At 38.4% G+C, this 15,696-nt stretch overlaps 1 protein-coding gene across 1 annotated transcript; it reads right to left on the reverse strand.

Annotated features, from left to right (window-relative positions):
- Nucleotides 1-677: 677 nt before the first annotated feature.
- LOC103702711 (uncharacterized) lies at nucleotides 678-15,044 on the reverse strand. Its single transcript, XM_008785254.5, has 9 exons — nucleotides 14,755-15,044; nucleotides 9,992-10,040; nucleotides 7,505-7,593; nucleotides 7,297-7,353; nucleotides 5,346-5,408; nucleotides 5,191-5,256; nucleotides 1,871-1,957; nucleotides 1,594-1,687; nucleotides 678-1,463 (listed from the first exon to the last, which is right to left on the reverse strand). Exons 1-9 carry the CDS (start codon nucleotides 14,857-14,859, stop codon nucleotides 949-951), a joined length of 1,125 nt encoding a protein of 374 aa, XP_008783476.1. The 5' UTR covers nucleotides 14,860-15,044; the 3' UTR covers nucleotides 678-948.
- Between the last annotated feature and the right edge of the window lie 652 nt (nucleotides 15,045-15,696).

A 15,696-nucleotide genomic window follows, 5' to 3' on the forward strand; every position in this document is an offset into this window, starting at 1 on the left:
AATAATGATGAGTGATGAATAGTTTGATGAAAATTCCCTTGAGTAGAATATGAGGGCATCAATGAGAGCACCTTCTTGATTTCCTAAAACTTTTCTTATTTATTTCTAGCAATGTGAAACCTTGTTTTGAGGAATCTGAGCCAATGTAAATCTCCAATAGGTCTTAATAAACATATCATCATGTTAGATGGGCATTTGGAAATGACTGCTTACAATAGGTCCATTTTGAACGAGTATTTTTTTTGGCAATTGCGTATTTTCTTATACAACTTAATTATGATGATACTTAACAGAAGGGAGTTTTACATGGATCATACATTTTACATTCATTTTTTATAGATTAGATGGTGATGAGGATGACGGGGTTGACCCAACTCGAAGATAACGCACGGCATCCAATGCGTGATTCATTCTTTAAGAGGCACATAAATGTAGGAAAAAGTTAGACCAGTTTTCATTTCTTATCAGAATATCAGTTTTCACCGATTTAGGCTGGAAAGAAGGCCTTAACAGGAAAGAAAGAGTAGGTGACCGTGCCGTCAACATCAACCAACTAAACCCTGCCACGCGTTTAAGCGATGGAAAGTTTTTACACCAGGGCTGTAGGAGATTCCCTGCCAATTTGGAGCAACATTGTTGACCTGATGCAGTCTATAAACGTAAATGCAACGCATGAATTAAAAACCAAGTTCTTTTTTTTTTCTTAAATAGCGTGAATGACCCTCGAATCTACATCATACTGTCGCATCACCTTATCCGAGGATGATAGATCTTGACACAGACACAAGCCAAAAAAATTCTCATCACACTTTATACCTCTTTGTTCAGCAGGCTCTCCCTCATATTTCAGTTGTACAATACTTTCATTAGTTTAGCCCCGTAACATTCCAAAAGCCCAAATGCGCATAATCATCCATACCAATTTCCTTAGCCTGTGCTTCCGGCAACTCATCCTGTAGAATTTGGAGCACCAGGGGCTGAAGCATTTGGTGGCGGCGGTGGCGGCATGGACATCTGAAGCATGGGCATCGTCAGTCTTGCACCAAACTGTTGAGGTGGTGGGGGTGGCCTCCACATAGCTGGCGGTGGCACACCTACCCCAGAAGAAGGCGGCGGCGGTGGCGGCAGCCTCATCATGCCTGTAGGTGGAGGTTGCATCGGAGGCCTGAACTGCTGGAGCTGCGGCGGCGGCATGCTGGGTGGTGGAATGGGCTGGCTGGGTGGTTGTGGTTGGCCAGGCCATGATGGAGGCCCTGCCATCTGCAGCGGGGGCGGAAACTGGCCCATCGGTGGTGGAGGCCGAACTGGTGGCATCGCACCATTGGCATAAGGTCGCGGAGGAATTGGTGCGCCAGCAGGACCGTTCGCCTGAGGACCATTGGGGAGCGTTGGTGGGCCACTTGCAAATAGGGTGTGTGGCCGGTTCTTCTGAGCTGCTGGGTTGCTTGAAGCTAGAATTCGCTCTGCATAATGCGAAACAATACATAAAGACATCATTTCAGGATTCATGGAATAATGATCAAAAGGTTTTCATGATGAGAACCTATTCCATTGCTGGCCAGACCCTAACTTTTGGAGACGGAAGAAACATACCTGCTGGAGTGCCATGACGTTCTCCTTTAGTGTCTTTTTTATATGCATAGGAAACCGTAATTTGCCGGTTACAAAGGTATTGACCATTCATAGCCTGGATAGACAAACAACACAAGCAGAAGAAAAAAAATAAGAAAATAAGATGTGAAAGCAGCAGAAAGCCCTAACACCTAAAGTATCATTCAGCCAAAAAAAAAAAACAAATAACTTGCATAAAATATAAGGCACATCTCATTCAGAATATGCTAAGTAATTTAAATGAATCCAAAGAAATTACCTCTATTGCTGCATCAGATGTCTCAAAGGAATCATAGCTAATAAAGCCAAAACCTCGTGAATTTCCAGTTTCAGGATCCCGCATTATCTGAACAGGTAAGAAGAAAAGAAATATTCTGTTTGCATTGTCAAAGGGCAGATGTAAAAGCAAAAGCAACTAAAAAGAGGGGTCTCCATGCAATGGAATCCATGATAGTGAACATAAAGAAACATATGATAAAATATTGAAGACAGCTTGCCTCCAGAAAAGTGGAAAAGGGGATTATAGTGGGAAAGAACATATAAATTTTACTCAGTTTTACTTGTCAGTCAATACAATCCACACCTTCCTTTGGCTTAAGCACCATCAGATCCCCAGGGGTGGACCCAGGGCTTAACCCCTGGGGAAGCAAATCACCTTGAGAAATATCAAAGCTTCCTCTAATAATAATAACATTTTTAACCTAACAAAATATTAAAATTTTGAAGGGAAAATATGTACAACTAAAGCTCTAAACTGCCTCTCCAAGCTCATTATTAAAAGCAAGCTGAGTTCAAGCTACATTTTCATGCTTATCCTAGAAGCAAGATTAGTCCTAGGAATGCGCTCACATATAACTATAATGTATCGATTAACACGTAAATATGAGTTTACATCTATTGTTGGGTGATACAAATAATAGAGTTCTTTGCATGCTTTTATGTACTAGACTCGTTATATTTATGTGCATGAAACTGTGATCCAAGGATGTAATTTGAATGGATAAAGTACTTTTTACTGGTAAACATTGAATATAATAGTGTTTGCAATGCTCTTCATTTTCTTAATGAAGCGGGTGGACCTAGCCTCCTTCCTTTTTTGACAAAAAAAGAATAGACAGTCTTTGTTTGCTATATATTGGACAAAAGCAAGAGGTTCTTTCAAGTAAAGAATAATTTAGAGAAAAGCATAGAAAAGCTTATTTAATATTCAAGAAACACGACAGCATAACCAATTTTTTTCCAAAACAAGTATTTACTTAATTAAAAAAAATCAGCAAAGTATCTAGTATCATAGAGATTCATATTAATGATATTCAACTTATAGCTAGTATACAATTTTCTGGGGAAAAGAATCTATATGATGCAATGAAAGAGCCAGTTACCTTTTTATCGGATAATATGTCAAAGATCCGTTGAACAAGAATGAATAATCTTATGATTCAGACCTACCGCAGGGATCTGAGTTTTGAGTCTTTGACTCTTGAGCTTGAGAGAAACGATCATTCACCAATGACTAAGAGTTTTAATAAAAAAAACCTACTATCATATTCTGACTGCACCATACTGATACCCAAGAGGGTTATTCTTGCCACTGTTTTTGTGTTGGTGTTGAGACTTTTTTTTTATAGAAGTTTTTTTTTGAGGATATTTCTGAATAGAAGTTGGAATGTGGAATTTAGGTATTTGAGATTGTTCCCTGTTTTCTATTTTATTGTTAAGATTTGGTGAGGCCAGTGCTTTGAATTGGGATAAATAGCAGGAAGAGTCTTAAAGTACATTAGAATTCGATTATGATGAGGGAAATATAAGGGAAGTTACTACAGAGCCAATAGAACAGTTGCAGTGATTGGTGGCCTAATATTCCCACAATTCATGTTCATATATGGTTTCCTGAAAAACAGGAAGGAGGGGCCAGCTCTATTGGAGTTGGGGCACCTAGTAATCCTAAATACAATGGAATATTGGATTGTGTGTATTTTGGGATTACGGGGGAAGGAGGGGCCAGCTCTTTGAATTTGCCACATTCCTCAGCACATGCTTTTAGGTCGGGGGCGTGACAGTTATGTCATTGGAGGTAATCCCAACATCAACTCCATAAGACATTCTCTTTCTCTGACTCTCTCCACTCTATTTGGCCAACGGTTTTGATGCTAACTACATCAGGGAGTAATTTCACAACAAATGTAGTCATAGTGACTACTCTTAACAAATATAGGTCAATAAATTTCAATCCATCAATAGTGTAAACCTGAATGGGCTTACAAGAAAGGATCGCTAAGTTATGGTGTTAAACTTGTTACCAAATGCACTCTAACACACATTCCTTGTGCCATTTTAGGTTAAGGGAACACAAATTCCCTTCATCCATTTGGGTCTTCTTTTAGCTCCATATTCCTAGCTTGCAAAGGCTTCGGTTGAGCACACTCACATGTAAGGATAAGTAGAGACACACATGACTTGGCTCAACCTTGAGTACTCCTAGGTTCAACTTTAGGTGAGTTGCTCCAACATAATACACAAACCCAGTCCAACATGCAATTGAAATGTACCAGCCAAACCTAGAAATTCTACATATCTAGTCATTGGCCCATAAAACAGGTAGGCCAGCCCAAGTTTGGGAATCTGGGATAATACAAATGTAGTCAAAACTAACAAAAAATAGGCATCACAATACATGGAACGAAGAATGTAAACAGCCAGTATTAAATAGTGTTGAACCAACAACATAGGCATCCTAATGCTATAAGAAAATTTGATGATCTCCATAAACATTGGGAATGTCTTTCAAGCTTCTGAAAGGATGGACTCTAGCATTTTGGTAGCATGAACTTTTAACTCTTATGGTTGGCTGGTTTTATAGAAAGAGATTTGCCAATCACACATCATTGAAAGTTCGAAGCTAAGTTTATTTAAAGCATAGAAAATTTGCAATATAATCCCATCTTATTTCTGAAATGTAAAGATTTCAAAACACTGTCCACAAGCATCACCTTTGAAAATCAAACTGTGTCCGTGCAATCATTTCAAGACAATGTTAGAAAGATTTCACACTAAGAATGTTCATTCTGTTTCAGAGAGAAGAGAGATGGATGAGAGAGAAAGAGAGAGAGAGAGAAAAGACATACTGATCAAACTTAAAACTCAACTATCATAAATTAGTTCCTGAAATACTGTAACCCCAAGATAAGCAACAAATGAGGATTTTAATTGAAAGCAGTTATTCTACTAAAAAAATAATTAGCATAGACTAATTTGACAAGTCATTTTGTGAACATAAGAGTTATACTAATAAAATTAAAAGAAGATTTCTAGCCTGAAAATTTTGGCTTACAAATAAAATATTTTCATTGCACAAATAAGCATTCAGCTTCTAAACCAATAGAAGATTGTACATCTTTTTTCCAAGATTCCTTTGTCAATCATTTATTGCACACATGCATGGCATGTTATTACTAACAGGAATGCAGCAAATTATCAAACTACTAACTCAATTATCAATTCATGTTGTAATTTTCCTCCAAATATGAAATCACATTGAATTAAAATTTCGCCAATGAGAATAGTTAAAGAAGGCATCACCTTAGGATTAGTCACAATAACTCCGAATGCACTGAAAGTATCATAAAGAAGTTTCTCGTCTACATCCTGCAGCAAATAACAAGAAACATACATCAAATCAAGAAATATCACATGGATGTCTGTGTGTTTAAATTATGGATGGAAAAGACTTTTACCGGGTCAAGATTACCAATAAAAAGGTTTGCTCCCACGTCCAAGCTTTTCTTGTCTTGGGAAGCCTGAAATAGGAAAAAAATTAAATGAATAATCTAGGTGTTATCTTGTGGAAAATAACTGTCTCTTAATGCATAGAGACAGTTCCTGTAGGGGATTATTTGCCAGAAATTTTGTAGACATGGACAACAGAACAATTGCCATTATGCAGTAGCGTAGGTGACAAGGAAGGACATCAAGCAGTTTCTATCAGGGGTCTTAATGTGAAAACCTCCTCAACTATTCATTTCAGTGGACATAGATGGCAAGACAGTATGTCCATACCCCAATGTAGTGAGGGCAGGGTGCAGTTTTTAGCCTCAGCAGAACCAAAAAACAAGGAAAATAAAAGGATATATGTCCCTACCTAGGTATGTTTTAATGAAGAGAGAGGCAGTTCCAGAAACTCAGAGTAGGGTAACAAGTGATTTGCAAACAGCAGTTAACAGAAACCAAATGACTAAAACCAGATAATTAGTGACTGGTTTGGAAGATAACTATTTGGCAAACCCGGCTAGTGTAGTTAAAAACCTAGTGACAGTGACGTAGTTTGACAAAACTGGGAAGAAATTCAGAAGAAACAGGATATTTAAAAAAAAATATAAACTGATAGAAATGGAATATGTAGAAACATCTTAATTCATTGGGACGTTCAGATAAAGTTTGATATTCTTCATGACATATAGGGCAAAAGGATATGATTTAGTCAGGAAAGGTTCAATTGAAAGAAAATAAAATCACTTAAACGTGTAGCAAAAGTTGGTAGTTCTTATGGGCATAGGATATGAATGTTATCCACCATCAGAAGGCATCATTTCTTTTCTTTTTTGAAAAAGCTCATGCAATTTGAAATACCCCAGCACATAAGCATCTAAGCTGCTGCATAATTCTGCAGACATTCCTTACAGCATGCTTAGCATTGCCTGGAAAACCTAGCGCATGTGGAAAATTCTCTTAATGAAATGAGGCTGCATGACTTTAGGTGGAGAATTTTAGCAATTTCTTACACCATGGCTTGAACATAGGATGCAAATTCTGTATATACAGGTTTTCAACCAGTGTTGGCTTGCAAAATCATTCGAGCCAATATATATTGCCATAGTACTGTGAGATAATCACAGAAAAACAAGAAGCACCAAGAAGTTCATGTGAAAGCAACAAACATTGAAGTATTTGCATGCACTATTGATCCATCATATTCAGTGTATCAAACTGAAAGGAACCATATAGCAAGCAGTTGCACATGATTTACCATGATCGTGACAATAATGCATATTAGATTTGGATAAATTTCCTAACTTGATGTACTTTTTACCAAGGTTCGGCGACTCGGTATTGGACCCCGTACCACTGCGCCTACCTATCCCCAATCACACAGGAATGTTCGCTTGGCCGCCTACCAATGATGCCTTTCACTTTCAGACAGTTCCTCGCGCATCAAAGGTTCAACGCTAGCATTGCATTGTTACGGTACGGTACAGAATCTTTTCGGCGTACTTAGTGCTGGTACGCCTCCTGTACCATGTACCGGTATCGAACCGGTATGGTATGGTATGCTCCATACCATCCGGTTCGGGCCAGTACAGCGAATCATGCTTTTAAGAGAGATAGGTTGAATAAAGAAAAAGGAAAACAAATGCATTTAATAGTCTCCACCATTTAAAAATGGTATAATTGAGGGGAAAAATAAGAACATGAGTGGCAACTTCGAAGAGGAAAAAGGACAGCTTGGTCCCCATATGGGAGTCAGAGAGTCAAAAAAATTCTAAATGCTCCATTTTAAGTGGATTTTTTCCTCTAAGAAGCTTAATGTTTAACAAGTTGCTGAAAAAATATACATATATAATATTGATTTAAAAAACATGAAGATCACCAAAATGAGGAGTGATATAGGAAAACAGAAATCAATTGCACCTTATTTACACGTATTGGCTTTCCATATAGTTTGATCATGTTCAAAATCTTGATAGCCTGCAAAAAGTTAAACCAAAAAAGGAGTCCTCATCGTTGGCGATAATATACAGCTTGAAAGCACCAGCAAATTAAAGCTACATGAATAAAAACAAAATATGAATGCAGGAAAAACAGACAAAAGAGAAACGAACATGTGTGCAATGCTTACATAATCTGCATCTTCTTCACTCCGAAACTCCACGAATCCATATCCTTGATGAAGATTTGTAACTCTATCTTTTGGAACATAGACATTAACTGCACAGAAAAGTTAAAATTGTATTACTGAAATGAAGACCAAGTTCAATTTTACCAGTCTACATAGCACTAGGGCTGTCAATTGATCCTAGCAGCTCAAGTTTTACTTGAGCTTGACTTGAATATAAGCTCAATTAGGCCCAATTCAATGTTGAGCCAAGCTTGGATTCAGTTCTTAGACTCAAAACTAATTCCAAATCAAGCATAACAAAAAAACTGGCTTGATCAGGCTCATCTTATTGAGAATGTACCCTTGAAAATCATTATTTACATATATAGCCCTCAAATCATCTTATTTTTGCAATGATGGCTGACATGTTAATGAATAATCATGTTAAATATGAAATAACTTTATTCCCTTTTGCACTGATACCCCTGAATAATTTATGCAAAATCATAGCTCTTTTTTTGCTGAAACAAAAACATAGCACTTCACAATGTAAACTGAATGTTCAATTTTTTCAGCGGCATTAATGCAAAAGGATAATATTTTCATTCTACACTTGAAACAGTATTTATTAAAACCATTAGTCAAAAATCTAATAGAAGGGGAATTGGTGCAAAAAAATAATTTAAGGTATATATAAACATATATGCAAATAGTGATTTTTCACTTTTCAGAGGGTAAATCTGCAATAAACTATATTTGCAGGGGTTAGAAAAGCCCTTTCATGTGTGTGTTTGGGGAAGGGGTGGCATTTTTCCTTAAGATGTATATAAATGCATGCGCTATCAACCACTAGAATAAATCAAATAGGCTAATGTTTATGGCACATAATTGAATAAAACGTATGATAAATAATATTTTTGATATTATATTCTGTTTCCAGTTGATTCTATGGTTCATGACTAAGGTTTTGATTAGTGGTCTATATAAATTTTTAGAATCAAATAAAACCTTTATTGAAGCTTGAACTCAGCTCAATCTTGATAGGAATTTGAACCAATGTTTGCTCAATTTTAAGGTTATCAAGCTGATTGGAATAGGCTCGTATTCACCTCAGTTCAAGATTAGAGGCTCAAAAGCTCAATCAAATAATACATGAGTTAAGCTTGCACTCAAACTTCAGGCTCAAACTTAATTTCAAGCTGAGATGGGTCAATCACACCCCTATAAATACCCAATAGACAAGACAAGAAACGTTCTTTCATGCTATGGCTTTTAGGACCTTAAGGCATAGATGAGAAAGTACTAAAAGGTTGTCCTTAAGAAAGATGCACTCCAAAAATATCAATGCATATGTTGCATATATACTTCATCATTAAATTAGGCTGCTCTCACTCGTTTATCTTTTAGTCTATTAAGTTTGCCATGTTATCCTCAGTTTCAAATGAGATAGAGGTAGGTCCATATCAGCCAACTCTAACGTAGTGTCTAGAATATTCCACACTCTTTTCATGTATAATGACTAGTGACAGGAACTTATCTTACCTATGATTGGACATAAGGTTCAATTTTTTATCAGATAATCCTTTATGTAGGCTTCAACATATGAGGGCCAAATTTGCTAGATTAAAGATCTAGAAAGTTTTGAACACAGTCACCTTTTTGAATGGTTTGATAAAAGGGCATCCAAGTGTTTGAGGCTCTCGCCACTATGGGCTCTGGAGAGGGTGGGATGTACACAGTCTTACCCCCACGTACGAAGAGGCTATTTTCATGTTTCAAACCCATGACACTCAAGTCATAGTGGAGCAATCTTTCCATTGAATTAAGGCCCACCCTTTCTAAATGGTTTGGAGTAGAACAAAAATAATTGAACACCCATATTAATTCAAGGCATGCCATATGTCTCTTCTCTAGTCAGAGCAAAAATAAAGCTCATCTCACCGAGTTCTTGTCCGTCTAGCTGCAATCAAAACTGCCAAGGATTACAAGCACATTAGATAAGCAGTCACAGGTTCTCACCAAACTCATCTTAACATATGCGGATAAATTACTCAATCTTGAGAAAATGGATGGTATAAGAGCCAAACAAGGTTGTGAAACATGGACAGGTACAGGAATCAGATAGAACATGATACAGAAATGCTGATAAAGCATTCAGGAAATCTTGAATACAAGCTATAGCTAAAATTTTAAATGAATGACATTTCTTATTTGCCGTGTCCCAATATTTGAGTTATTAGCTGCTTAGAATTTTCACATGTAAGTGTTGGAGTCTAACATTTCTCTCAAACACTTTATGAATCAGAAATCTCTTTCTGATGTATTAAGTGGAGTTTACAACTGTCCACTCCATTGCTAAAACATGCTTGTAATGTTCTAAGCTTACAACATTACCCATTTATGAATAAGGTTTAGGATGTGCTAAAGGGTAATATGCTGTTTTGCACCAAGCATAAGTCCAAAATAGTTTAACTAACATATGATATCACAAAACAGCACTGAACTTACCAACAGGACCTGCCTGGACAAATAATTCCCACAGTAGCTCCTCAGTAACCTGTAAAATTAAAAATAATATAATCAATCATGAGTATGAGAATATGCATCTATATAAGTCACCATAATGTACCCCTCTCTCCCCCCTGCCCCCTCCACCTCAAAAAAAATGGTGCCTTTAACTAAAGTATGCACTCCATTTGATGGGAAACAATATATAGACTGCTTCACAAGGGCCTATAATAACAATGACATCTTGAAGATGTCAAAGCTCTACCAGAGTTAATTTTGAGAATATAAAATTATTCCTTATAATCATTATGCTCTGCATCTTATAAGCTTTTGTTATCAAACAAATTTGCATAAGGAAGAACTATAGCTGAGCTAGCTCAAAACATAAGCAATAATCATTTGAAATCTAAGGAGAAGTAACTATACTTCATTTTACTGAATATTGTTGAGCATGTGCAATGCACATGAGGAGGATGGGTGGCAGTGATTCAATAGCTTTTTTTATTTAACTAACTATATTGATACATAGAATACGATATTTTATTCATGCACTTCCCTAATCTTTCTCAGATTTCACTAGAAGATAGAGAACTAAACCAAGGCAGGTGTATTTTTTATGAAGGGAGCATCTATAGAGTGAGGAATGAAGAAGTCACCTCAAGGATTCACAGACCCAGGATAAAAGCCTTTAGAATTGCCTGGTAAAGATAATAGAATAGAAAATTTGGAAATCCATCATGCCTTCATCAAATCACGGCATGCTTATACAAAGCAAACACGCCAAATTTGAGACTCAATGCCAATACGTCAAAAGAACAGTTCCCGAAAATATAGCAGAAAAATTATATTTTAAAACTACAAGAATAAACATGAGGAAAATATTGTGTTGATTTCATATTATTAAAAACCAAAATCATGCCAATTTTATACTCATAATAGCATGTTGAGGCTTTGTTTGATTGATCAAGAAGCAAGGTTGTCAAACTGCATAGGTCAAGCAAATGGTAGAACCCCTATATGGCCTAAGCAGGCACCTAGGCATTTAGGAAGCCACCTAGGGAGGAAACCCTTCCAAGCTATTGTTGAAATCATATGCATGTATCATATATATATTCTTTTGTCACCAATATTAGCAACATGAAACTTATTTTCCACACTTAAAAAGTCCAAAGACCAAAATCCACAACAATTAGAGTAGCAGCAGCATTGCTGTTATTACGCAGCCAATAGGTTGCAAAAAATAGCCAATACCTGGCAAGAAGCAGGAGGAGGAAGAGGGTAGTAAGCAACAACCAACAAGTTATAGGGACACATCCAAGAACCATCAAGGAGGAGGAGGCAAGTAGCACAAAGGCTAGAAAGCTGAACAAAAGGGAAAATCCAGAGGAAAAAGAGAAAATGGCCAGATGAAGAAGGGGTACAAATAGAAGAGGAAGAGAACGAAACTTTAGAGGAAGAAGAGGAAGAGAATGAAGATCGATCTAAGGAAGAAACAAGAATAATATATACAAACCTGGTACTAGTGCTGGCCACTACAACCAGTATAACTACCTGTGACTGCTGGTTAACCTATCAATGGCCACTGATCGGCTTGCTAGTTGCTACACGGTTGGCAGTAGTCTTCACCTCTTCCATTTCCCATACAGGGCTCAAATAGGGGAAAAGAACAGACAAATAAAACCTTAAAGCAATAGGGTTAAGCGAGCTTGGCCCAGGCAGCCCGACCAAATTAAGCACTTACATGACCACTTTTTAGCATAACTGTCACAAAGTGAAAGAAAAGAAAAGGACTTTTTTTTGTTTACATTGTGAAATTTGTGTGACAAAAAAAAAACCAAGAGAATTAAAATTCTCCAAAAGTTAGGGACCCTGAGCTGAAAATAACAAATATGCAACTAGTTAAAAATAACATGGTCATATCTTAACCGTTTTCTCTACAATTATCTCTTCAATTTTCTTAGGGCCCACAACTAGCATGGACCTGCTAACCAATCTGGGTAAAAAGCGCATTTAGATTGACCCTTTCACAGACCCACTTAAAGTCAAACAACCCAAACCCATCTAGCCACTGTGCAATTAGTGCTCAGGTTGGCTTGGACCCAAATAAGTCTTAATAGTTAGGATGAAGCTCCTTTCCTAACCTTTATTTGCCTCCATAGTTACCAAAATCCTCACTAGACCCATCACACCTTCAATATTCTCATGCCAATTTTAACCCTTCTCTCAGTTCTCTTCGGTAAGATCCCAACACTCCCATTCGTTCCTTGTATTTCCCACAATAAAGCCACAACATTGCCCTTCCCTGTTCTCGACGAAACCTTAGGTTCCTCCACAGCCCTTTCAACTCAAAAAGTCAAAATTAATATTAGCACATAAATGTCAAGAAAACCTAACAACTCTCCTTTGATCTCTATGATTATTGCTTATAATCATTGATTCCATGATTGAATGCAAAGAATAGTTGCATGAGAGCTGTTGTTGGTGGGAGTCACAACTAGGAGGGCTTTCAATTGGGACCAACGTTGGGAGAGACGGAAGTGGCAGAAGATCTAGGGACGGTTAGGCTTCTGTACCTTTTCTAAGTAAAACAAAGAGAGGTGTAAGGATGTGTGTCAAAAAGCGGAGGGAGAAATAAGTTTTTTAATCATTTATTTTATATTTAACCCATTTAGTATTTTTTACTTTAATCAGCTGAGCTAAACCCAAGTAGGTTGGTATGGGTTGGCATTATCACAACCTGATCAAATTTGGGCCAAGTCTGGGATAAGTGATTTCAAATCTCACCCTGAATTTAACCAAACCGGACCTAACTCCACCTACCTATATTCCCACCACCAAATTTTCTTAGATCAACCAAATGAGAGAAAAACCCAATTTTATTTTCTCTCTTATGCTAATTCTCTTTTCTTTACCTTTCTTTCATTTTCTCAGCAACCAAACAGAGTCTAAGAGAAAACAAAATGAAAAAGAATTGGCATAGTGAAGTACTTGGACAATCATAAAAAGGAAATGATTGATATAATTTTTTAAAAGGATCCTTTAGCAACAATAAATTAATTGCAGACCATGAGACATGTTTTCTATTTCAAGTCCATCTTTGTGGTGTACTTCCATGACATAGTACGGATACAGTCAAAAACACTTGGAAAAGTTTGAATTTCGCATGTGGTTTGTAAAATTTCCTAAAGACTAATCACTAGCCTTGAATTCCGAAGCCGTTTTACTAATTTTCTTTTATTCTAAGAGAAAAATTACTAGTTTGTGATATTCCTTTCATGGCTAGAAACATAAAACAAAAGAGAAAGGTAAATAAAGAAATTACCGTAAGCAATTAAGCAGAAGAAATTCACCATATAACTGACATGGAAAGAATGCCTTTTTGCTAACTTGTGAATGCCAAACAAGTAATATCATATACTGAAAAATGCAGCATGGGCGAGACTTTTCTGGAGAAACTATAGGTTCTATGAAATAAGTTTGTGCAACATGGTTCTCTAGATCAATTGATTCCAGGGATTGGTTGTGAGATCAGTTGATAGAGTCCTTGTTTGAGGCGTTCTACAGTAGTGTCAGATGGTGGAGTCCTTGGTGGTGGTGGAGCCACCTTGGCATAGGGACGGTAAGTTACTAATTATTCCCTAGACAATTGAGTTCCTTAACTTCCCTTAGCCTTTAGATTTTAATCCCCTTTTTTCGCTTTCTTACTTCTAGGTTTAGTTTATTTTTTGCTCAGTAGTTCAGAATATTGCTTAGCTACTCAAATCTTCCACCAAGTAGCTCTGAAGTTAATGTCAAGCCTTCACCACCTCCATTGTCAACACCGAGCCCATGTCAGAAGCTTTAGATATGTGCTTTGTTTGTGCAACCAGCTGCAGGAAATTTGTTGCATTATCGTATGGATATTTCACTTGGTTGCATCAAAGTAACTAGATAGATAAAAAGTGACCAATCCTAAATAGTTGTTTGACCGTCTTTCCATATCTCCCACATTTTTTATCATAGGACAGGGAAAAAGCATGTTAATGGTTGTCTTTCACTGATAATGTAATTCTTAAAATGGCTTAAATATCCCCAAGGGAGAGAACATTTATAGCAAAATCATCATCATGATAACCACAAAGCATCAACTCACAAGCTTTGGATAATTAGGGAATTTTTTTTCCATGTTACTTGAAAACTTCAAACACTCTCTATTCTGCTATACAAAAAGACAATGATAACAAATTTAGACCACCAATAAGCAAGAAAGCACGGATACAAGTGCAGCCATGATCATATGAATCATTGCAATCGAAACAGAAAATATCATCCAAATCATTATCACCAGCATACCCATCAACTTAAGAAAGAAAAATTAAACAAGTACTAGTTTAACCAGTGGTCTCACAAGCCAAGTTAATTTGAGCAATTTCACCAGATTGTCGAGAAGCCCTGATATACTACAGCATCCCCGAATATTTAAATCTAACGTTCCAATCAAAAAACCTAGCAATAATTTCATTGAGACACGAACGTTGTGGAATAATCCCGAAAACCGAAGCGATTACACACAAAGAAATCCCTACCAGTCCTCTTTCTTCTTGATGGAGAAGAGAAGAGATTTGGACCCCATCAGTCTTCTTTCAAAGACAATATCGACTCTATTCCACAAAGAACATGAACAGTTCAGGAAACCCTAGATATGAAACGAGTGCAAGAAGAGCTTCTGAGATCGAGATGAGTGAGAGAAAGAGGAGGAGGAGAGAGGAGAGGGGGATGAGTACCTGGGGGTCGAGATTGCCGACGTAGGTGGTGGCGTCTTGGTTTCTCTCGGCGGCGTGCTGGCCGAGAAGGTTGGCTCCCACGCCGGGAGCGATGCGGGTGGTCATAGCAGCGCGTCTCCGGCACTCTCGCTGGGACTCTCGCGCTGGGACTGGCTGGTTTTATAGAGACCGAGACCCTCCGCGCCGACTCTCGGCGAAGCCCTGGAGCTCTCGTCGTAACGCCCGGATTCCAGGCCGGTGTTGCAGCTGTTCACCATATATATTGGACTCGCTTGCATACAGCTAGGCACGGGCCGAGCGGAGCCCAAGGCTCCCGTTTTACAAATCCTCAGGCTTGGGCTCGGTACCGACCACCGAGTGCCATATTGGGCTCGAACTCGAACTTGCTTAGCAAAGCAAAGGCTCGGGCTCAGATTCGGGCTCGATTCGGCTCGTTAACAGACCGGCCGCCAACACCACCTCCTCTCCACCCCGACAGAGAGCCAACGTCCCCACCGGGATCTAGGGACCATCCGATCCCGAAGCCGCCCCCAAAGTCTTCTTTAGAGTTCCACACCAAAGAAGACAAAATGGCAAATGGGAACAAATCTAAGAATAGAAGATAACGAGAACCGCATTAGAAGTCTAGGGTTTGGGAGGAGGTACCTCTCTTGGCCAGCGGTGTCCCAAATCTGGGCCTTGACGCTCTTGTGTTGGACATGGGACGTGGCTCTTGTGCTGCTTGGGCTTGGCTCGGCCTCTTGTGCTGGGAGGAGCATACGTTGGTCCCCTAGTTAACGGCGCCTCTTCCTCTCCTTTTTCTCCATCCCTTCCTCCTCACCCTTCTCCACCGTGTCCCTCCTCTTCCGCTTCCACTTCTCCTCCTCAACCTTCTTTTCCCCCTCCTCCTCCTCCCCCTCCTCTTTCTCTGCCTCCCTGCTTGCCTCTCCTCCGGTCGCTGCC

Source organism: Phoenix dactylifera, chromosome 1 (genome assembly GCF_051530095.1).
Source record: "Phoenix dactylifera cultivar Ajwa chromosome 1, Ajwa_hap1_PhDact_Kaust_v1.1, whole genome shotgun sequence".
Taxonomy (NCBI): Eukaryota; Viridiplantae; Streptophyta; class Magnoliopsida; order Arecales; family Arecaceae; genus Phoenix; species Phoenix dactylifera.

Bases quoted from the DNA above. Each gene is read 5' to 3' on its own strand.
- LOC103702711 (XM_008785254.5), bottom strand. From the start codon at position 14,859: ATGACCACCCGCATCGCTCCCGGCGTGGGAGCCAACCTTCTCGGCCAG. The intron at 10,041-14,754 runs GTACTCATCCCC...TTAATTTTACAG, and splicing joins TCGGCAATCTCGACCCCCAG to GTTACTGAGGAGCTACTGTG. The intron at 1,688-1,870 runs GTAATTTCTTTG...TTGTCTATCCAG, and splicing joins CATCTGATGCAGCAATAGAG to GCTATGAATGGTCAATACCT.